Below are 21,076 nucleotides of genomic sequence, written 5' to 3'. Positions count from 1 at the left end.
TGAGTAAGTACACATGACTCTGCATGGGTGTACAGTAGATCTCCACACTGGTCCTATTCACTGTTTTCTATGTCAGATGTATAAGCCCACAGAGGTTTTCTAGTGAGATCTGAGCTTGCTCTACCCAGCAGGACTGCATGAGGGGATGAATTGACCATGTGCGTGGTTACCAGGTGACTGGAGGGGTCTGCACTTGGCTGTGCTAGGGGGAGGTCTTTTGTTCCACCTCTTGGCATGTCCTATAAAAAGACAGAAGGGGCTGGTGGATAAGGATCCAGGCCCTCCCGAGGATATCTATCCTTTGTTTCTATCTATCTATCTCTCTCCTCTCTATATTTCTATCTAAATTTCTCACTTCTCCTTCCTCAAGGGTACCCTGGGGAAAAAGTGGGGACAGGACTCCCACAGTCAGGAAAGAAGCACCAGGTGAAAAATGAGAGGCCCTTGTGCCTCTGGCCTTGGACGCCTGCTGATGCACACAACACTCCTCCCAGCAAGGACAACAGCCTCAGTTGAAGCAGTGTTCAGTACTGATCAAATGCCAAGTCATGAGTGACTAGAAACCCTTCATCTAAATTCCTAAGCAGAGTAATTATTAATCATGCTAGTTAGCACATCTCCAGCAGTGAATAAAATTGCTTGGGGTTAATGGGTTCTGATGCGCAAGATTGAAAGAAAACAGCACTTTGAAGGAACATCTCCAGGCAAACTCAAGCATGGGCTGACACAATCCCAAACAGAAGATACTGTGCTGTCTGCTGTGAAGCTGTGAGGTCAGGGAGGTATGGGACTCTGGGTTTGGGAGGTTCCAGTACTTATTGCAGCCAGGAGGCCCATTTGAAAGACCCCCGCCCCATCTCAACACTGGTATGGTTTTGAAACATCTTTTAAGTTGGAAACAGTCTGGATCAGAAATGCAGGGGTCACCCTCCACAGCTATCTCCATGTCAACCAATGGTGCTGGCAAGTCTCCAAACATCTAAGGATGAATATATTTACATTTCTCGAGACGTTTGACTCCATGGGTGCGTGCTGTTTGATTGTCCCCAGTGCAGTATTTCACAGAGTCCAAGCCCTTCGTTCATTTTTAAGTGAAGGAGGAGGATGAGTTACTCTCCTTCAGGCTCTAAGTTAGAACCTCCTTCTCAGCCTCCTCAGCTCCCACCTCTAGCTGTCACTCAAAGCAGGTATGGGCACAGAGAGAAGACAGCCTTTGACACATGCCTTTCTTATTTCGACACCCGAGCTGGCTCATGCTGGGGGGAGGGACCAGGTACTCATGAGCCATCATTGATAGTGATATAAGAGAAGAAGTTTTTCTGGGACACAGTCCCAGGCATTCTGCTTCCAAACCTAGCATAGCCACCCCGTTGAACTGTAATTTCATCCATCTTTAATATGAGGAAGAAAAATCAGAATGTCTCAGGATCCCTCTGGAGTTCCAGAAGGTACCACTAAATGTATCTATTGCATTCCAGACACAAGCCTTTCAGACACGGGCTCTTCCAAGTGCTGTTGGAGGCCTTTGTACTTTCAACCCCTCTTTCTTATCTCTAGAGCCAGACTGCTTCCAGCTCTTGACATGAGATAGGATCAGTTATAGCGTCCTATTAAAAGCATGTCCAATGAGGTGCACAACGCTAAGGAAGCTGATGAAATGATGACGATGCTTTGTCTCTCATCACCCCTCTCATTTAAAAATCAGGATTGGAAAGCAAGGTGCCGGGAGCAGCCCCTCACATGTGTTCTCTCTCACTTTTTAGAAACTCTTAATGTTTCCATTACTCAAGAAGGCCACACAGCCATGGTACATCCACTAGAGGGCATTTCCCACTGTGAGTAGACTGTGGTTTCAAATGAAGTTGATCTGGGGGGTTTCAGTCCACAGAAAAAGCTGAGAGCCAAATACTTTCCCATTTCATGCTGGGACACTGGATCTATATCCTTAAGCAACAAGCCAGTATTTCCAACTGGGAAAGGGGTAGTATTCATAGACAGAAAAGTGAAAAAAGAGAGCGCTGTGTTGATATGTCTCTGCTCGTGGCAACTCGGAGAGTTTGGAATGATCATCATAACACAGCAGAGAAAAACAATGTAAAGAAGTTCAGATGACTTGTCCACAGTGGAAGAACTGGAAAGCAGAGCAGGAACCATGCCAGGCTGGGATGGCTCTATTAACCTGGCTCCTGACCACTTCCAGGAATCTCTGGCCTAGGAATTGTGTACACATTGGGACCTTGCTGATGTTGCCTGAATTTGTGCCCTAGCCTCACAAGATGTAGTAAACCACAACCTTACAGACTCTTGATATTCACTATGCCACTAGGAAGTTTCATGGGAAGCCACAGCTCCAAGAGACTGTCCCCTTGCCAACCAATGTGTTTGCACAAGGCAGGGAGATTCTGTTTCCTGGGACCAAGGTACTTTCACATAGTCCTTCCATCAGTATTTTGTGAATGACATTCTTCAGAGAGCCAATACAATCCAAGGCTTTCTCAGAGAACCGGATGAAAGGACAAAGGGAACCTAGTTCTGCACCCTTGCCCAGAAGCGGACCTGGAAAGGTCTGGGCTGGGCCTGGGGCTAGGGCCTTGAAGGAGTTTAGGTTTCAGTTCTTGGAAACTTAGCTTTTCCCTCTGAAGAGACCGGAGTTATCATTTTTGAAGCTTCTATGTGCTCTGTCTGCGATGCTCTTGAGATACTCCATGTTCCTTGTGTGTGACATGGGTTGGTTAGCTTTTTGCTGACATCATCCAATTGTATGATGTCTTTCTGCTGATTTTCTGTTCCACATTTTCCCATTCAAATTATATATAAAACACTGTCCTTCTTAATCAACTTCCTTGGCATAAAATATGGCTTGTGCTAGACCTCTTGTCTCAACATTTCTACCTTCTTTATCTTTTAATCTTCTGGTTCTTCCACTCAGGACCCTGTCATTGAAGAATGATCTGCAGGTCCAGGTCAAAATACTTTTCAATAATAAACATTCCATGAGAGATCACATCACTGTTTGAAGAATTCTCTGGTCAGAATCTACAATTTTCCTGGGGTAAACATTATGGTTCATCTTTGAAATTCTAGCATCATGCAAGATGTGGGACATGGGACACTCTGTTCTTCTCAATTCTCTCCATAAAATGGGAAACTCATGCTACTAACTCTAAGGCCAGGACCCATGGCAACTTCCCAGCCTTGTCTCCATCCTTCAAGAAGCAACTATGCTCAATGGCCATAGGTGAGATTGTACATACAAGAAATAGGCAGCTTTGAAGGTTAAATGAAACATGATGGAAAGAATGTGGGCAAGTGCAGAGAGCAGTCTTCTCACTTTGTAGCTGAGAAGAGTTAAGCAACATTCTTCGGGCCTTACAGCTCAATGGCCAGGCTGCCATTCAACCCATATCCCCTTACACATGGCTCCAAGTAGCCTCACATGAAGGCTGCTTTAACTAGACTTCTATTTCCCAAGAAGCTAGGGTCTTAATATAACAAGGCACCAGCTGAACAGGCTAAGTGGGTGAGAATACACTCAGATTTTTGTCAGAGAGTAAAGCAGATATCCAGGGGCTCAGGATGGTCTTTTACCTCATCTCTAAAGCAGCTTTGCACCCTAAAACAGTTTTTGTGTGCTCCATTAAACAACTAACACATTAGAAATTTTCTAAATATATACATATATAAAAACAATTTAAGTGAAATCACCAAATGATGGGAGAGAGAGCCCCAATTGTCCATCACTCGTCACCAAATGAAGCTTTCAGTACTGGGACCAGGTTACAGCTAATGGAGTTGTTGGCCAAAGGGGCCCCATGGGAATGCCCAAGCAACCTAGGTTGGTGCCAGACTGTAGGTTTTTTCTCCACCAATTGATGGCAAGATCCCATAGCTAAAGACAACACTGATATAACTCAGTGAACATGGCGAGATTGAGCCGGTGCTACATAGAGCCTTCAGCCCCACCTACCAGTGTCTTTGGTCCAGGAAGGTACTCTACACACTACCAAAAGGAAACTGTAAACACCAACCTGGCCACAAACTCTTGGATCTACAATGGTGTACTATAGGCAAGAAATGCTAGGGCAATGGTGGCACAAAGCCTGTGAGAGTTACCAACCAATATCTGACTTGACTTAAGGCCCACTCCACAGGACGGAAGCCATACCTGACACTGCTTGGGTGACCAAGAACCCGAGACTAGATAGACCAGAGACCTAGGGTAAAAGACCATAGTAATAAAATGACTATCAATGCATTCTGCTATAGTCATAGATCAATGCCTTACTCAGCCAATGTAAGAGAAGTATCCTCCTGCAGAAGATGGGAACAAATATAGAGACCCACTACCAGACATTGTGTAGATAGTGAGAGACCTTGAAATACACAGCCCTAAGCTGTCTCTCTCCTTCAAATCTCTCCCCTCAGGGGTTAGGGAATCCTGTGGAAGAGGAGGTAGAAAAGAGTGTAAGAGCCAGGGATGGAGGACACCAATAAAACAAGACCCTCTGAATCGACTGAGCAAAGCTGGTATGAACTCACAGAGACTGAAGGAGCACACACAGGGCCTGCGCAGGTCTGCACCAGGTCCTCTCTGTATGTATTATGGCTTCCATTTGAGTGATTTTATGGGATTCCTGGGTGTGCAAATGAGTGGGTCTTGGACTCTTGTGCTATCTCTTGGGCTCATTTCTTTCTTTTTGTTCTTCCCAATTCTGATGTATTAGTTTTATTTTATACACTGTGTCATATTAATTGTGTTATTGTGTTCCTTCGAGGCCTGTTTGTTTTCTAACGAGAGCCAGGAAGTGAGCTGATCTGGACAGAGGGGAGTGGAGAGGAGCTAGGAGGAGTAGACGGAGGCAACTGTAATCAGGATATATTATGTGAGAGAAGAAATCTATTTCCAACTAAAGGGAAAACCTCGCACAAGCTCTAGTGTGACAATCTCATCATTTTGTTCACTTAGGAGGAACACTGTGGTCAAGACTCTAAGAAGAAACTGGGGACAAGAGTCTGCCACAGTTTCTTCCCTAATCTCACAGGCACACTTGTGTGGCACACTATAAACCTTTGCTTTCTTGGACAAGAGGTGTATATGGTAGGGCGAAGGCCACAGCCTCAAACACAGGACTTTCTGGCTAAGTGACACCTTCCTCAGCAAATCTTTCCTTATTTTTACACACTGACTTCCTACACTTACCTGTGCGGCCAGAATGAGACACTTCAGCAGCCCCTCCCTCCTGAAGGGCAGTTGTTCCTACTCTGGAGAACCAGGAACGGTGGCTTCATTATAAATAGGAAATCAGCTAGGGAAAACACTGAGGTAGGAGCCAGACTAAGAGGTTACTTGTTAATAACATTTATACACAATAAGAATATCTATTTATTTAGAGCTGGTGGTTCATAAAACTAAGCCTGGTGTTTTTTATATTGCAAAATTACTGGTGCTGAATTATTTAAAAATCACTAGTAACAACCATAGGAGAAGGCATCTATCAGCCTGAACATCAGTATGATAATTCTGTGTCGCCAGTACAATGGTAGCCACCGCTTTATATATGTTGATAACTTAAGCAAATATGGTCTACTTTAAAGTGTAAAAGCATCACATAATCTTCATTTCCTTGACCTGGCTTGAATATAATAGCCTTACTCTAATCTCATTAGCCTTTTTAACGACTATTTACAATTCAGCTGCTTTCATAGCAGCTCAACTTGAGTGAATGAGTTCTCTTGGTGTTTTAAATTAATGTAACTTTCCTTTTTATAAAAAGTGTGTGTGCACATATGAGCACACGTGCACACATGTGTGCATGCATGAGTGTGCACATATGTGCGCTGGTGCACTCTCCTATGCACATGTGGAAGCCAGCGGTTGCCATCAGGCATCTTCCTCTATCGCTCTCCAACTTAGCATTTGTGACAATGTCTCTCACAGGAGCTCACTTACTCGGCTGGGCTGGCTGGGCCTTGAGCTCTGATGTCGGCCTGTCTCTTCCCACCCAATGCTAGGGTTACAAGCATGCAACCACATTTAGTTTTTTGCCTGAGTGCTAGGGATCCAGACTCAGGTCCTGATGATTGCAAGGCAGGCGCTTTATCAGTCAGCTCCATGTTTCTCACTAAAGAGAGCCTTGGTTCAGAAGCAGAACATTTTAGTATAGCTTTTCAGTACAGCCATGTTAATTTTCCTCAGCAGTGTCCCACAAAAGATACTCCAAAGCCCTCACCTCAGGACCTGTCTGTGGGGCTTCGCTCAGGAACAGCATCTATTCAGAGTCACTCATGGTGCTCTGAGGTCACACTGGAGTAGGGTGGGTGCTGGTAGGCTATGACCAACACCCTTCTAAGAAGACACCCTGCAGAGGCATGGTCAGAGGAGGCAAACCTGGGGGGATAGGTGTATATGCCCAACACAGAGCTCAGAAGTGGGGATAGGCCAGTCGGCTCTACCCTGGAGATGGCAGGAACACAGGTCTGCAGACACCCAAGTCAGGGTCTGAGAGTTCAGAAGGTCAGTCAGTCCGTCCCTGGAGGCTTCAAGCTGCCTGCTCAAGCACTGGGGGTATATAGCAGTTTCGTTAGAACTGAATCCTTCCTTCCAGAAAGGGGGCTGGGCCATGGGACCCAGCAGGAAAACAAATGTCATCTGTCTTAGAACGCTGAAATTTAAGATACCCACAGGCTCCTCTCCAGAAACAGTAAACAGCTGCAGGAAGGGGACTGGCAGTGAGGGGAGCTGCAGAGGGGGATTCTGGGAGCAGGGAGGGGACCTGCAGAGGGGGATTCTGGGAGCAGGGAGGGGAGCTGCAGAGGGGGATTCTGGGAGCAGTGAGGGGAGCTGCAGAGGGGGATTCTGGGAGCAGGGAGGGGAGCTGCAGAGGGGGATTCTGGGAGCAGGGAGGGGAGCTGCAGAGGGAGATTCTGGGAGCAGGGAGGGGAGCTGCAGAGGGGGATTCTGGGAGCAGGGAGGGGAGCTGCAGAGGGGGATTCTGGGAGCAGTGAGGGGAGCTGCAGAGGGGGATTCTGGGAGCAGGGAGGGGAGCTGCAGAGGGGGATTCTGGGAGCAGTGAGGGGAGCTGCAGAGGGGGATTCTGGGAGCAGGGAGGGGAGCTGCAGAGGGGGATTCTGGGAGCAGTGAGGGGAGCTGCAGAGGGGGATTCTGGGAGCAGTGAGGGGAGCTGCAGAGGGGATTCTCAGGCAGTGGAGCTGTCTGCTAGCTGTGCAGAGATCCAGGGTTGCAATTGTGTGGGTTATCACTCACATTAGGACTAGCTTTCAGGTGACCCGCTGCTTGAGTTATTCCTGCTCCTTGTAAGAATCCACTCACCCAAAGTCCTGTTAGTGACCCCAGTGAAAACTCACTGATTCACTAAGTTGGACTTCAGTGAAATTGTTACTTTGGTCTGTTGTGGATTCTCTTGAGTAGGTGTGTGTGTGTGTGTGTGTGTGTGTGTGTGTGTGTGTGTGTGTGTGTGTGTGTATGTGTGTGTCTGTCTCCTCAGGAGAAGTCACACACAACAGTTTTTTATAGAAGGTCTCAGATACTGACATTCTAGAACATTTTCGGGCTTCATGCCCATTTCATTTATCTATATGCTAACATGAACTGGGAAACAAGGTAAGTCCTTCACTGGACCTCAGAACATCAGACTAGCAATAGGCAGAAATCTCACCTTCAGACTTCAGGTCTTCTCAGCACAAAGAAGCATCTTCATAGCAATCTTGCCTTAGTGTCCTGACTATACAAGGCTTTTAACACCCCATTGTGCATTCCCTTACCACAGCACTCCTAAGCCTCTATGATGGATGCTTCTGTGATTAACTGATTAACATGCACCAGGTACTCCAATCAGCCCATGAGGAAAGTGAATAAGTCTGCCACAGGGCTTTCCCTCTAGCCTGTCTGCCCACTATGAGCACCTCACTCTGCCCACTCTCCAAAAACAAGGCACTTGAAACTTGTCTTCCACCATAAGTCCTCTCAGAATAGTCACCATTAATTTCCTTCTTACAAAGAGCAGAGGCAGCTCAGAGGTTGAGTTCAGAGCACTCAGGTTTCATAGGACCCGGATGATGTCTCCAAGAACCTGAGAATGCAATCCCAGAGCAGTACTGACTTTCCATTTTGTTTCCAATTCACTTTATTTGTCTCAATTTTAAAATCACAGAAAACTAATCACCAAAGCATTTGACTAGATCTTTAAAAAAAGAACACAACAGGAAGCTTTCAAAACTACAAATGTAAATGATGTCTGAAGGTGTTAATTAGAACAGAATGAGAAAGCAATATGGAAGGGAAGAAAGGTGGGGAATGCCTTCCATGATGTCTGCAGAATAATTTCCCCAAGAGAAGAGGCAACCAAGTCACACTGAGAACCCAGAGTCAACCAAGTCATACACACAGCCCAGAGTCAACCAAATTATACACATAGCCCAAAGTTAACTATGTCACACATACACACAGCCCAGAGTCAACAAAATCATACACATACAGCTCAGAGTCAACCAAGTCTCACACACACACACACACACACACACACACACACACACACACAGCCCAGAGTCAACCAAGTCACACACACACAGCCCAGAGTCAACAAAGTCATACACACACAACCCAGAGTGTCAACCAAGTCACACACACATAGCCTAGGGTCAACCAAGTCACACAAAGAGCCAAGAAAGTCAACTAACTTACACACATAGCTTAGATTCTATTACACGCGGCCAAATTCTCTTCCCTGAAGAATCAGAAGTAGGAATGCACATGGGTACACCACTCCTACTTGCATGAGTGTGTCAAATACTTAGGGCTGTGGCTGGCCGGGAGCCATGGGAACTACTTGCTAACAGAGTGTGATAACCAGAAAACTGCAGAAGTTTCACTGCAGTTTTCCAGCACTTGTGTGTGTGTGTGTGTGCGCGTGTGCATGTGCGTGTGTGTGTGTGTGTGTGTGTGTGCATGCCCTTGTTAGTATGTGTCATGTTACACGTGTGGAAGTAAGAGGACAACCTTGGGTATCGGCCCTCACATTCCACCTGTTTTGAGACATGGTCTCTTCATAGTTTGTTGCTGCATACACTAGGCTAGCTGGCCCATGAGCTTATGGAGAATTCCTGTCTCCACCTCCCATCTCACTACAAAAGCACTGGGATCACAGACATGTGCTACTGGCTTTACTTGGTTTCTGAGGATTCGAACTCGGGGCCCCTCGATTGCAGAGCAGTGCTCTCACCCACCCTCTGTGGCTTCTCTCATGAGACAATCTTTCTACACTGGCATTCCTGAGGAGACGGCGTGTGGAGCCTCTCCAGGAGGAAGAGAAGAAATTCAGGAAGAACGATGGCCAGTCCCTTTGGGAGCAGTGAGCCCATTCCTGTGCTGAAGAGCATTTGGATAGAGAGTCACAGAGCCTCAGGTGAGGGATTTCTCCTTGGCAATGTGTGGACTAGGGGCCTGTGATGCTTAGCACTGGCATCAGGGTGGACAATGCTGCTTTGGACTCAGCAGGAGCCATGCAAGCAGGTAGCCAGTGGCCTGGGACTTAACACTGCAGAAAGACTTCCTGATCAGTTGGACCACGTCTTCATCTGGGTCTACATATCCATGTGGCAAGGGACAAGTCACAACCTTCCTGTTTCAGCTTCTGCTCTCTAGGAACATCTCACCAGGGAACTTTACTGTGATGCTCAGGTCAGTGAAAGCTTGAACTGTAAATGGATTTCCAGAAAAATATACAGCTAATGTTTAAATCAAATAGGAAGCCAGTTCTGTTCCAGATTTCTTTGGTGATGATTTTATTGTTTAGATGGGTTTTAATTCCATCATTTAAGAAGTTCAAATTTGATCTAAACAGAGCTCACTGTGTGCTATGTGAAGGAACTGCACACGGCTATGATTTGAGTGTGTGCAACTATCTGGGAGAAGTCAATATACCTGGCCATCTTTATTATAAAACATTTCTAGGATATGAATAAGAGGTTTATAAATCTGAGGTGGTGGCAAGTAGACGCCTCCTGTGATGATCTGTAATTGGCTTCTCTCTGCTGTATGCTGACTTGGGGTGGTTCTAGAGTGAATGCAGTCTTCGCAGATCCCACGGCCTCCATCTGTCTGGGCACTGGGACCCGCTGATGGCTAAGTGCAAACTTACCTCCAGTTGCATGTTTTCTCCTCTCACAGAACTGTAGTTCCCAGAACTGTATGAGACAACTGGATACGTTGTTGAGTGTGGTCTTGGCATGTCCGAAGGCTTCCAAGATGCACATGGCCTGTAGCACAAGAGAGAATTTGATTGGACGACTCCTTAAAAATAATAAGGTTGGGAAGTCATAGCAAAGAGGCTAGGAATATTCTGCTATTGGAAGGCTCTGTGCTTTCCATGTCACACAGGCTCAACTTTTAAGGTTACACTCTCCTCAAATGCAAATTACGAGTACACACAATATGTCAGATTGTGGCCACTGTTAATAAGGTGTCACATATTTTACTTTACTGTATGTGAATGGAGGCCAGTGTACACACACACACACACACACACACACACACACACACACACACACTGTGCAGGGGAGGGAGCTGGTGCCTCATGTACACATGTGTGTAGACGACGCTAGGTCCCCTACTCCTGTTGTTATTGACTTTATTTCCTTACAACAGGATCTCTTCCTGAATCTGGAGCTAAACTTGCAGCCAAGAAGCTTCCTGCATGTCCTTTCTCTGCTGCCACAGTACCAGAGTGACAGGCATGTAGATGACCATTCCCGGCTTTTCACATAGCCACTGGGACCTGAACTCAGGCCTTAGCACACTCTTACCCACTGAACCACATCCCCAGCCCCTAAATGTGTTTTAGAGAGAACAATTAGAAATAACACAAACCTGAGACAGAACTTCCTTTAAAACGATGTGTGGGACATTGGCCCAGACAGTGTTCCTAATCCTCAGGCATGACTGCACATGCTTCAACATGCAGGCCTGCTGACCTCTTTCTTGGTTGCACTGTGCCTCTGGTAACTCATCCTCTCCTGCAGAATGGAACTAAACACCTAGCTGAAGTTGCTGTCATGACCCCTCACTGTCCTGTGCTTTGTCTCAAAGTGTGTGAGCCCATGGTTCTAAAACTCTAGTACAAAGTCCCTTGGGTGAACCCCAAGATCTGACATTCTCTCTAAACAAGTTTTTTCAAATATTAAACATGAAATAAAATTTACTTTTTGTCCATCAATTGACTGTGACTCTAATAAAAATGGTGACTGAACAATTCTCCAAAATATTTGGAAATCTGGCATGCTATTTCTCTTTTAAGAGAATACAAATTTTACAAGTACATTAAATACAGCTTCCAACTCAGCCACTAGAAGGAAAAGGGCCGCCCTCTACTGATTCACTGAGCCCTCATCCTAAACTCTTTGATTTATGACATTATTTCCGAGGTCATTATTATACATTTTTAACAAATGTTTTGAGTTCATTTTTAAAAGTCTTTTTGGAATTTGATACACTCAGGCACTTTACTAATTTGAGAAGCATTTTGCATGATTAACTATTATAAAGCAACACTTTGATCCCAATTACAAATCAAAAATGTTAACCATGATAATGAAATGTGTTTAACCATCTGGTTTTGAAGCTTGGATTTCTGAAGACACATTAAATCCTTACAAAACTCCATGATTTGGGCCTGAAAATTAATATAACCCAAAGTAAATTGATAGCAGGTGTGATAGGACCACCCTCCTCCAAAATCATTAGTGATCAGCCTGCTCTTTTTCTTTAACATTACTCTGAATAGATAACTATGCATATGTTTAAATTAATATTGTGATTCCTTCTCACTGCACAAATGTATTACAAAATAATTATTTAAAAACCCATAAAAGGATGAATTTAAGACTATTTAAAATTTGGTGCATTTCTGTGTTATAATTGACAATAAAGTGATGGTCATATTATATTGTGTATATTCTACAAGAAATCGTATCATAGATAATGGAGGATGTATTCCCAGGCAAAAAGTGTGGGGCAACGATCACACGCACATGCCTCCCCACATCAGTAGCTGCCTCCCCACATCAGGTTAGTAAATGGCACATTCTAAGGCATTAACCAAGTTCCTTCAACCTCCAACCCCATTCTCCTTTACTCTAACAGAGGAATTCCTTCTTGGTGTTTTTCAGTGTTGTGTGGTTAAAGCTTTGTGCCCACCACAGAGCAGACACATGACAAGGAATGATTTTCTTTCCATTAGTAACTGAAGACTACCCACATTCTAACAGGAAGTGTATGTGCACAGACATACATGTGTATACATGTGATGTTTTCAACATTTATCAGCCAAGTCTCCACTTTACTGTCAGTGAAACAGAATCACCAGCTGCCAGGATCATAGACTCCAAATGCCCTAACTGGGATTGAACCCAAAAATCCTGCTGCAGAGTCACACACTTAATCCCAGCTTCATACTGTTAACCTCATCCAACTAATGTTGGATTAGCAATAAAGACATATGAGGTATGACACTGGTAGAAAGCCGAAGCCACTGAAGAACTGAAGAATTGTAAATTCTTAACGGACTTGCTCAGTGCACATGCTGCTGCATACTTCCAGATGACTACAAACAGCCCGCGGTTTTCCTCTGTGTTAGCTAGTCAGCCAATAGGTGGCGCTAAATAACTGTCTGAGGAGAAACGCAGCGAAAACGAACAGTATTCTTCAGTCTCCCTTGACTTTGAAACAAAATTATGAGAACAGCACACAGCCACAAACTTTTAGATAAAAATACACATAAAAGAAGGGCCTACTTGCACCCTCGATATTTACTGATTAAAATTGTATTGGCCTGATTTTTCCCATTTAATAATGTGTTGTAAATTTCAATAGTTAAAGTGACCATGTGCTGAGAGTGTAGCTAATTATATTGTATGTCCTAGAAATAAGGGTCCATGGGCTCCTTAATGAATATCTTCACATCTATCAATCTTACTGAGCCTGTCATTCCCCTCTGAAAGGGACTTTTCAGTAAAGGCTTATTTAAATGATTGCAACAGAATTGAATGAACCTAAAACTCATTTGGGATGCAATGGGTGAGAAGTCCCAGGCAATTTCTCTTAAAAAATGGCTTTTCTGTTCCAATAAATCCAATGACTTGGAAAAACCTTGCTTCTGATCTTCAAGATTCAGATCCAGGGGTTAGAGACAAAACGTTGTTGCTGGGCCTTAGCTGTTCCCAGACTGAGGGGGAGAAAGCAACTTCTCCATGGACGGGTCTCCACCTTCCCTTCAGCACAGGGAACACAGCAAACACCCTGGGAGGCTTCTCACAGTCTCACAGGGTGCGGCTGCAGTGCAAGACTGGACCTCAGACACCTTTGCTGTGTGGCCTCAGAAGTGTATGACCTGGAGACGTGAGCGAGTTCACTGCTGGACCTCAGCGCCCACCCTCGCTCGCTCGCATCTTTCATACCCAGCTATTTCTTTGTCTTTACTCCTTCCGAATGACCCCTGGAACACCATGCCCCAGGACCGCGAACCTCTGCGAACCACCCGCCGCTCTTCTGGGCTGCATTTGACAAAGCTGTCTGTCACTGGTGTTGGTGACAGGAGGTGCCTTCATCACCCTCCACACGACTTTCACTGGCCACAGCGGCTGCTAAGCTCTCACTTTTCTCTCTCTGGCTTACTTCCATTTGCATCATCTTTACTGACGGAATAAAGCCTTCCGTGACTTTCCCTCTCACACAACAGTCTGCTTTGGATGTCAGAGCCGCTCCAGTGGGAGGTGTTTCTCATGGGCTAGGGCTCACAGTCTCTTGGGAGGCATCTCCCCTGCCCTTCCTGAGTCACCTGAGAGCTTCCTCTCACCGTATTTGGCTCTCACTTTCAACCTCACTGCTAAATCGTTCTGTGCACCAAGGGTGCACTATTATTCCGCTAACGGAATCTTTCTCTCACACAGGATGCAGTGGCCCCTCTCTCAAATCTACTGCATTGCACAGATGCCCTGTAACATTATACAGATTTACAGTTAGCTCACAAATTCTTTTGACACTGGCATAAATCCATTTATTCCCCCGGATGTTTGGCCGAACCTGCACTGAGCTTCAGGAACTTAGACAATGATGTTCATGTGGATGATATTCAAAGTGGGAGGCTCCCACAGTTAGCACGGAATTTAGACATGTCATAAGGAATGAGGAAAAGACATAAATGAGTTAGAAGGCATTCCACTCGACATCTGCACAGAACGGATGGCTGCTTCCCCGTTACCAGCAGATTTGATAGAGTTACTCCTAACTTACTTACAGGAATGAGAAGGTAGTCACTCCAACTAAACAGCAAAGCCGATTTACATAAAGTGATCAGAATACATTTTAGAAATTACAGCGTCTGTGCTCAACAATCATTTTAATAGATGATTATTTTAGCCTGTAATTTAGAGGGGAGACTATTGTTCCCTGTCATTTCAATTAAGTCAATAGATTCTGTTATTTCCATTAGTTAACCTGCATTTATCTTATAACCGCGCTGATTTATTCATGTTCTCACTTGGGAGTATCAGTGGCTGGTACATTTGCATATTTAAATAAAGACTATGGGCTTGCTAGGTTTCCCAGGTTGACTCCAACTGCTGCATTAGAGTTGTGGAGTGGACTGACATGTTGCTGAAGATGGTCCCAGCTTAATAAACAGCTATAGATTAAAACCATCCATGTTTTCTGTACCCATTTCTTTTAAAAATACTGAAGCTTTATTGTTAGCTCTTGGGATGCTCCCAGCATCTCTTCTCAGGCAATCCCCAGCAGGAGTATGAGCCTGGGGCTTTCTGTGCAAACACCCAAAGATCTTTTCTTGTTGTCTATAATTCCGACCATGGTTTGACCATGATGATGCATCCTTGCATTTGCAAGTGACATTGTTCTTGGCACATATTCACCAACCCAGGAGCCACTTACATGCTTGAGTCTGGAGTCAAACATGGCACGGCTGGCGCTGGCCCTGCCAGTCAGGTGCCTCAGGACCTGCTTGCTGGCCTGGGTCTTCCCTGACCCTCTTTCTCCACTGCGGAAAGATAAGGGAAACACACATTCACTGGCTTAGAAGATGGAGGCAAAGGAAGAACCAGAGGCAACTCTCAGCCCCGGAGATGGTGAGAGGGTAGCACACTCTTTCAGGGAGTTGATGGTCCGGCTTTACTCTTCAATCTGACAGGTTTGACCCGAGTCAGCGTGTGCACTGTCTCGCTCACAATGACATGTTGGACGTCCTAACTCCAGAGGACCACCTGACACCTGTCTTCTAGCAGCTGAAGGGCAAGCCACTTTCTAATTAATTAAATGGAATTTTCTAGAAAAACGTTGAAGTTTTAATAATTGAACTCTCAACTTGAAGAATTCTCCCCCCACCCCCAACTCTACTGCCTTGATTCATGTGAGTTACTGGGACAAAAAAAAAAGTCACCAACTTTAAAATGTGACATTAAAATAAAGTAAAAAAAAATTAATGTTCCATTTGGTACTAATTTATAGAATATCTATTTTAGAGATATTCAACTTTTCTCCCTTTTATTGAAAATAGATTTTTTCTTATATAATATATATTAATTACAGTTTCCCCTACCTCTACTCCTCCAAGCTCTTCCCCACCTCCTTCCCCATTTCATCTGGATCTACTCCTCTCTGTCTCTCTTTTTAAAAAATAAAAGGCTTCTAAGGGGTAGTAATAAAATAAAATAAAAATTAAAAAAAAAAAAACAAAACACCTAACACATTGGAGTTGGACAAACAGAAGGAAAAGAGCCCAAGAGGAGACCTAAGAAACAGAGGCCCATGTTCATACACCTAGGAATCCCACAATAACACTAAATTGGAAGCCATAACATATACATAGAGGACCTGACGCAGACCCATGTACATCCTGTGCATATATATATATCGCTTTAGTCTCCGTGAGTTCCTAGGAGTTTTGATCATGTTGATTTAGAGGGTCTTATTTTCTTGGTATTTCCTCCACCCCACCCCACACTTACCCTCTTCCTGCTTCCTTTTCTGTAGGGTTCCCCAAGCCCTAGAGGGATATTCAACTTTTGATGACTAAAATCTGGGTTACCATCTGTCTGCGCCACTTTTGTGGCACAAGAGAAAAACACAGTCAGTGAGTTTTTAGCTTCAGCTGAGCTCTTTTGGGACAACTTGAACGCAGGGGTAGAAAAGGCTGACGGCTTCTCCCTTGTCACGCTATTCCCCATGGAGACCATGCCACAGTACACAGCTTTAAACGAAGGGCAAGTTGACTATGCCACCACTAAGTCTTGTTACCTGAGATCCAGTTCTGCTTATAAGGATTTGGGAGGCTGCTGCTTAACTTAACTGAAGAAATGAGTTTTTTTTCCCCTAAAAATGAGGCATTATTAGCTTTAAAATATGTCCTCAGGAAACATCAGTGGGGGCACGTTAGTGAGGAGTTAGGGGGAGGGTGTTACCATGAGCAAATGAATGTAGAATTTGGGGCAAATCAAATTTAGGTCTACCCACAGGGCTCCTACAGGGCATTGTGAGGTCCCTCTCAGCAAAGCCCCCAGAGCTGTCTCTCCACGCCCCCATCTTGTTTACTGAAGCAATGTTGAGTTTATTAAGAAAGCGTGGAGAAAGGTGGCTCAGTGGTTAAAAGCACTGACTGATGTTCTAGAGGACCCAGGTTCGATTCCCAGACCGTTCGGTATCCGATCATGCCAGGATAAAAGAGAAAAAAAAAAGGAAGAAGGAAGTGAGCATAGGCGTGTGTGTGTGTGTGTGTGTGTGTGTGTGTGTGTGTGTGTGTGTGTGTGAGAGAGAGAGAGAGAGAGAGAGAGAGAGAGAGAGAGAGAGAGGGAGAGAGAGAGAGAGAGAGAGAGAGAGAGAGAGAGAGAGAGAGAGAGAGAAGCATGAACAGTAACAACCCTGCTGCCCACTCTGAAAGGCCTCTCCAGAGACAGTAGCCCAAGTCTGATTTTAAAATCCTTAACTATTTCTGGAATCCTCTCTCAGTGCCATCACACCCCACCCCTCCTGTGGCACTTCCCCTCACATCTTCATTTAAAGAGTTTTATCCCAGGGTAAACTGTCTTTCTGCGGTTTGAAAAAGGGCTTTACATTTCTAAGAAAACCCACTTCCAGAGGCATCTAGTGGGAAACAGGAGCAGAGGGGAATGCCAGCAGCAGGCCAGGGAAACCCTGCCTTGTGACTAAATAAATCCACAATTTGAAGCCTGTCAGGACCCAATGTTGAGCAGCAGCTTAGGACCAGTAGTTCAACAAACTTTTCTCTCTGTTTGTTTCTTCGACTTGAAAGCAGATTTGCTGTGTTGCTGTTTTAAATCTTTAAGATGAAGTATGCTTCAGGCTATTGGTTACTATGGGCTCTGCTATACCTGGGTGACTTCTAGAAGAGATCTGTCTGTCACTTCTAAGAAGACAAATGTGCTTATTGGAATGATGGACTGCAGAAGCAGTGAGTGGGGAAATGGAACAGGCCCCAGGCCTGGGACCTGCATGTGACGACAGCCTGACTCACCTGAGGATGATGTTCTGCGGCCTTCGCTCCTGGAACAGCCTGTGGAAGGCCCTCTCTGCACAGGAGAAGAGGTGAGGTGGGAGTGACGGGCTGCGTTGGCCTGTGGGACTCAGGTACAGCTGGGACACCTGTGGACAACAGACCAAAGAAGGAAAACCATCTACTTCTGTCCACATACCACTCAGCTGAAGAGGAAATCTTGAAACTGAAACATGTTGCTGGGTCTACAGAAACCCGAGGCATCTAGAAAACACCTGCATAATCACCCTTCTCTCAGTCCAATAGTGACAACATGGAGGTTTAGATTTTATCCTCATTTGTTTGGTCCACAAGCCTTAAACTATTCTGATGGCTTAAAGAACAGCACTTCACAAGATTCCAGTCCAGTGATGTCCACTAAATAAGCTTAAACTGTGGCATCGCACATTACATACAATTTCCCCAATATTTGATGCTAGTACTCTAAAATCATTGGGATTGTGAGCACAGGAATTTATTTACACAATTCTTAGAGATGCAGCAATGTCATTGCCTTGATTTCAGTGACTTGTGATCTATGACTGCCATTGGGACTCACCGCTAGTATTCTCAGTGTTCTGGTTTCTGGGGACTTTTGTTTTCTTCTAAGACATAGGGACTACATAAAAACTAGGTGGCAGGAACAGTTCAGAGTCATGAAGAAATGCCAAGCACCTCACAGGATAGCACAAAAAAACACAGCTCATGGACTTACGTTATTGCTATGGTACTACTCATGCCTGGCTTCTGGATCTGTGTGGTGGTTTCCAAGGAGGCATTGCTGTTTAGAACTGAATTGACCATCAGTATGCATTTGCCAGGCATAAGGTATACACTGTGTATATATCACTACAGCAGACTTTGTAGGAATATGATTCAACAGCAAAGGACAGAAACAGTGCCAACCCTTTCCCCAGCACTTGTCAATAGCCATCCATGAACTAAGTCTATAGCCATCCATGAACTAAACACCTGTCAATAGCCATCCATGAACTAAACACCTGTCAATAGCCATCCATGAACTAAACACCTGTCAATAGTCATCCATGAACTAAACAGCTGTCAATAGCCATCCATGAACTAAACACCAGTCAATAGCCATCCATGAACTAAGTCAATAGCCATCCATGAACTAAATACCTGTCAATAGCCATCCATGAACTAAACACCAGTCAATAGCCATTCATGAACTAAGGCAATAGCCATCCATGAACTAAAAACCTGTCAATAGCCATTCATGAACTAAGGCAATAGCCATCCATGAACTAAATACCAGTCAATAGCCATCTGTGAATGAACCAGGAATTTTCCAAAGTGACTGGGCAGTGTTACCATGAGACTGTTTCAACACGAGAGATGAATTGCTGTGGGAAGTCATTCTAGCTAACTGAAATCACAGTACTATTTTAAGACTTAACAATGATACAATCTTCTTGTATCTTAGCTAGAACATATTAAGTATTAGATTCAGGTTCCTCAGGATAGGACAGCTTATAGAATGATCTCTGTGACATGCCATTTGCCTATGTGTCTCTTGTCTGATGTTGCTCTTGCTGGCTGTAGTTCTATTTGTTTATGTTCCATCTGTTTACATCATTACCCTTTATTTCCCCTTGATAATTATTCCTATTGTATACAGTTTTGTGTTGGGTCAGAACTTTCTTCCTTAGACAAAAGGGAGAGATGTAGGGGTGGTGGTTTGTACCCTGAAGCACTGCCCCTAGTAGGCAGCAGGTAACTGCTAGGTAACTTCCCCTTTGCCCCCTTACCCCCTTGCCTCATGCATGGCCTAGATGGGAACCTCTTAAGACCTGGGATGAGTACATGCTGGCTTTCTTGGCTACCTCATGGTCTTGGATGCTGATGCTACAGATCAAGGCAGAGTTCTCCAGAGAACCTTGTTGAACTGTGCTCCACTCCTCCTGGATTCTGAGACTGACTCCCTTATGCCTGTTGTGAGTTAATCCCGAATAAATTCCTTTGATTATCAGATAGAATCCATGGAATTCCCGCATTACTGCCCAGTCACTTTGGAAAGCCCCCTGTGCACATCTCACTTCCCATCTCCACGACTCTAACTTAAGAGAACATCACATGCTCCAGCAGATCATAGATAGGGGGAATGATGGGGTAGGCCAAGTCATATCCTGGGGTCTGGGCCTGGGCAGCTGGAGGGTTAGTCTGCCAGATGTGAAATGGCGACAACTCCCATGCTTACGACTTCGGGTCTGGCTCAGGACCTGACCTGGAGACACAAAGCTGCAGGATCTCCACAACACAAGGCAACACCAGGATATGCAGGAGGAACCCTAGAGAGGGCCCAACAACAATGGGGTAGCAGAAACCAGAGGCCTCAAACCAGACCAATGACTCTTTGCAATGAACACTTGCAAGTAAAGATACATAGACAGAGGGGTTCACAGTGTGACTCACTGTGTCACACTGCAGCTTCCAGGATGAGATTTTTAAGTTTTTCCCTTTTTAAATTTTCTTTCATTTTTCCCCCTTTTTTCTCTTAAATTTTGTTTTATTTGGGGGGTGTGCAGGGCAGAAGGTGGTTGCAAAGGGACAGGGAAATGAATGGGATCAAGATACATGATATAAAAGACACATAAAATAAATAAATAATAAATAAATAAAAGAGAGAACTTTGTTAGCAGGAAACCAAGTGTTTAGATAGGGGATCTAAAACCTCATGATACCAAATCAGTCAAGGATGCATGGAAATACACAGTATTATTTCATTTATTCTGTCTGGTAGGCACCATCAGAGCAAAGTTACATATTTAAATGCAAAAGATAACTTTGGTAAAATGCTTTGATTCCCTGAGTTGCCTCAGAATACATTAACATGGCCATTGTGCTCATTCAAGTGAGAACAGATCTGAGAAATGCTGTTTGGTTAGTTGTTACTTCAGTTTTCATGTCACCACATACACATGTGTGCTCCATGAATGTCACTCTAAAATGATATTTGGGTAAATGATGGTTACTCACCATAGTGGAGTAAATTGGGAGTTCTTTAAATGGGTTAACAAGCAAGAAGATATCCCCGATAAAAGTCTGTCAAAAAGATGAAAATAGTTCGTGAACCACATAAATAGAATCATTTAAAAATATATAACTTAGAAACCATTGTGGGAAACATGGTGAATCAATAAAAGTCATATTCTAATATTTTTAATTGACTCAAACATTCTTAAGAAATATAAAATTCATATTCAAATTAAATGAAGTTATCATGTTTGGTTCTACAAGACACAACCAGCGAAATGGTTAGATTCTAAGAATATATTGCAAAGGGATTTTGTGAGAATAAGTCTGGAAAAACAGTATAGAAGTAACATAAACAAACTCATAGCAAGAAGAAAACATGACAGTTAATTTTATGCTACTATAGAGTTACAAAAAGACACAAAGTGTTTGTAAAGCTCAAAAATCAAACATTTTAATTAACAAAGTTGAAGTAATGATAAATAAAGGCTTAGGAATAATGGAATAGA

At 44.2% G+C, this 21,076-nt stretch overlaps 1 protein-coding gene across 4 annotated transcripts in view; it reads right to left on the bottom strand.

The window, feature by feature from the left end:
* Myo16 (myosin XVI) overlaps positions 1–21,076 on the bottom strand; it is a 473,339-nt gene that overhangs the window by 220,429 nt on the left and 231,834 nt on the right. For all 4 annotated transcript variants that reach the window (XM_036166675.1, XM_036166674.1, XM_036166671.1 and 1 more), the window contains 4 exons: positions 20,571–20,636; positions 17,556–17,683; positions 14,960–15,065; positions 10,158–10,275 (listed from right to left, as the gene is read on the bottom strand). In XM_036166675.1, the coding sequence (XP_036022568.1) occupies positions 10,158–10,275; positions 14,960–15,065; positions 17,556–17,683; positions 20,571–20,636 (418 nt within the window). The remainder of the gene's footprint in view (positions 1–10,157; positions 10,276–14,959; positions 15,066–17,555; positions 17,684–20,570; positions 20,637–21,076) is intronic.

The sequence above is a fragment of the Onychomys torridus genome, chromosome 17 (genome assembly GCF_903995425.1).
Source record: "Onychomys torridus chromosome 17, mOncTor1.1, whole genome shotgun sequence".
NCBI lineage: Eukaryota > Metazoa > Chordata > Mammalia > Rodentia > Cricetidae > Onychomys > Onychomys torridus.
The sequence above is the reverse complement of the archived record's forward strand: the minus strand, read 5'-3'. Positions and strand labels throughout refer to the sequence as shown.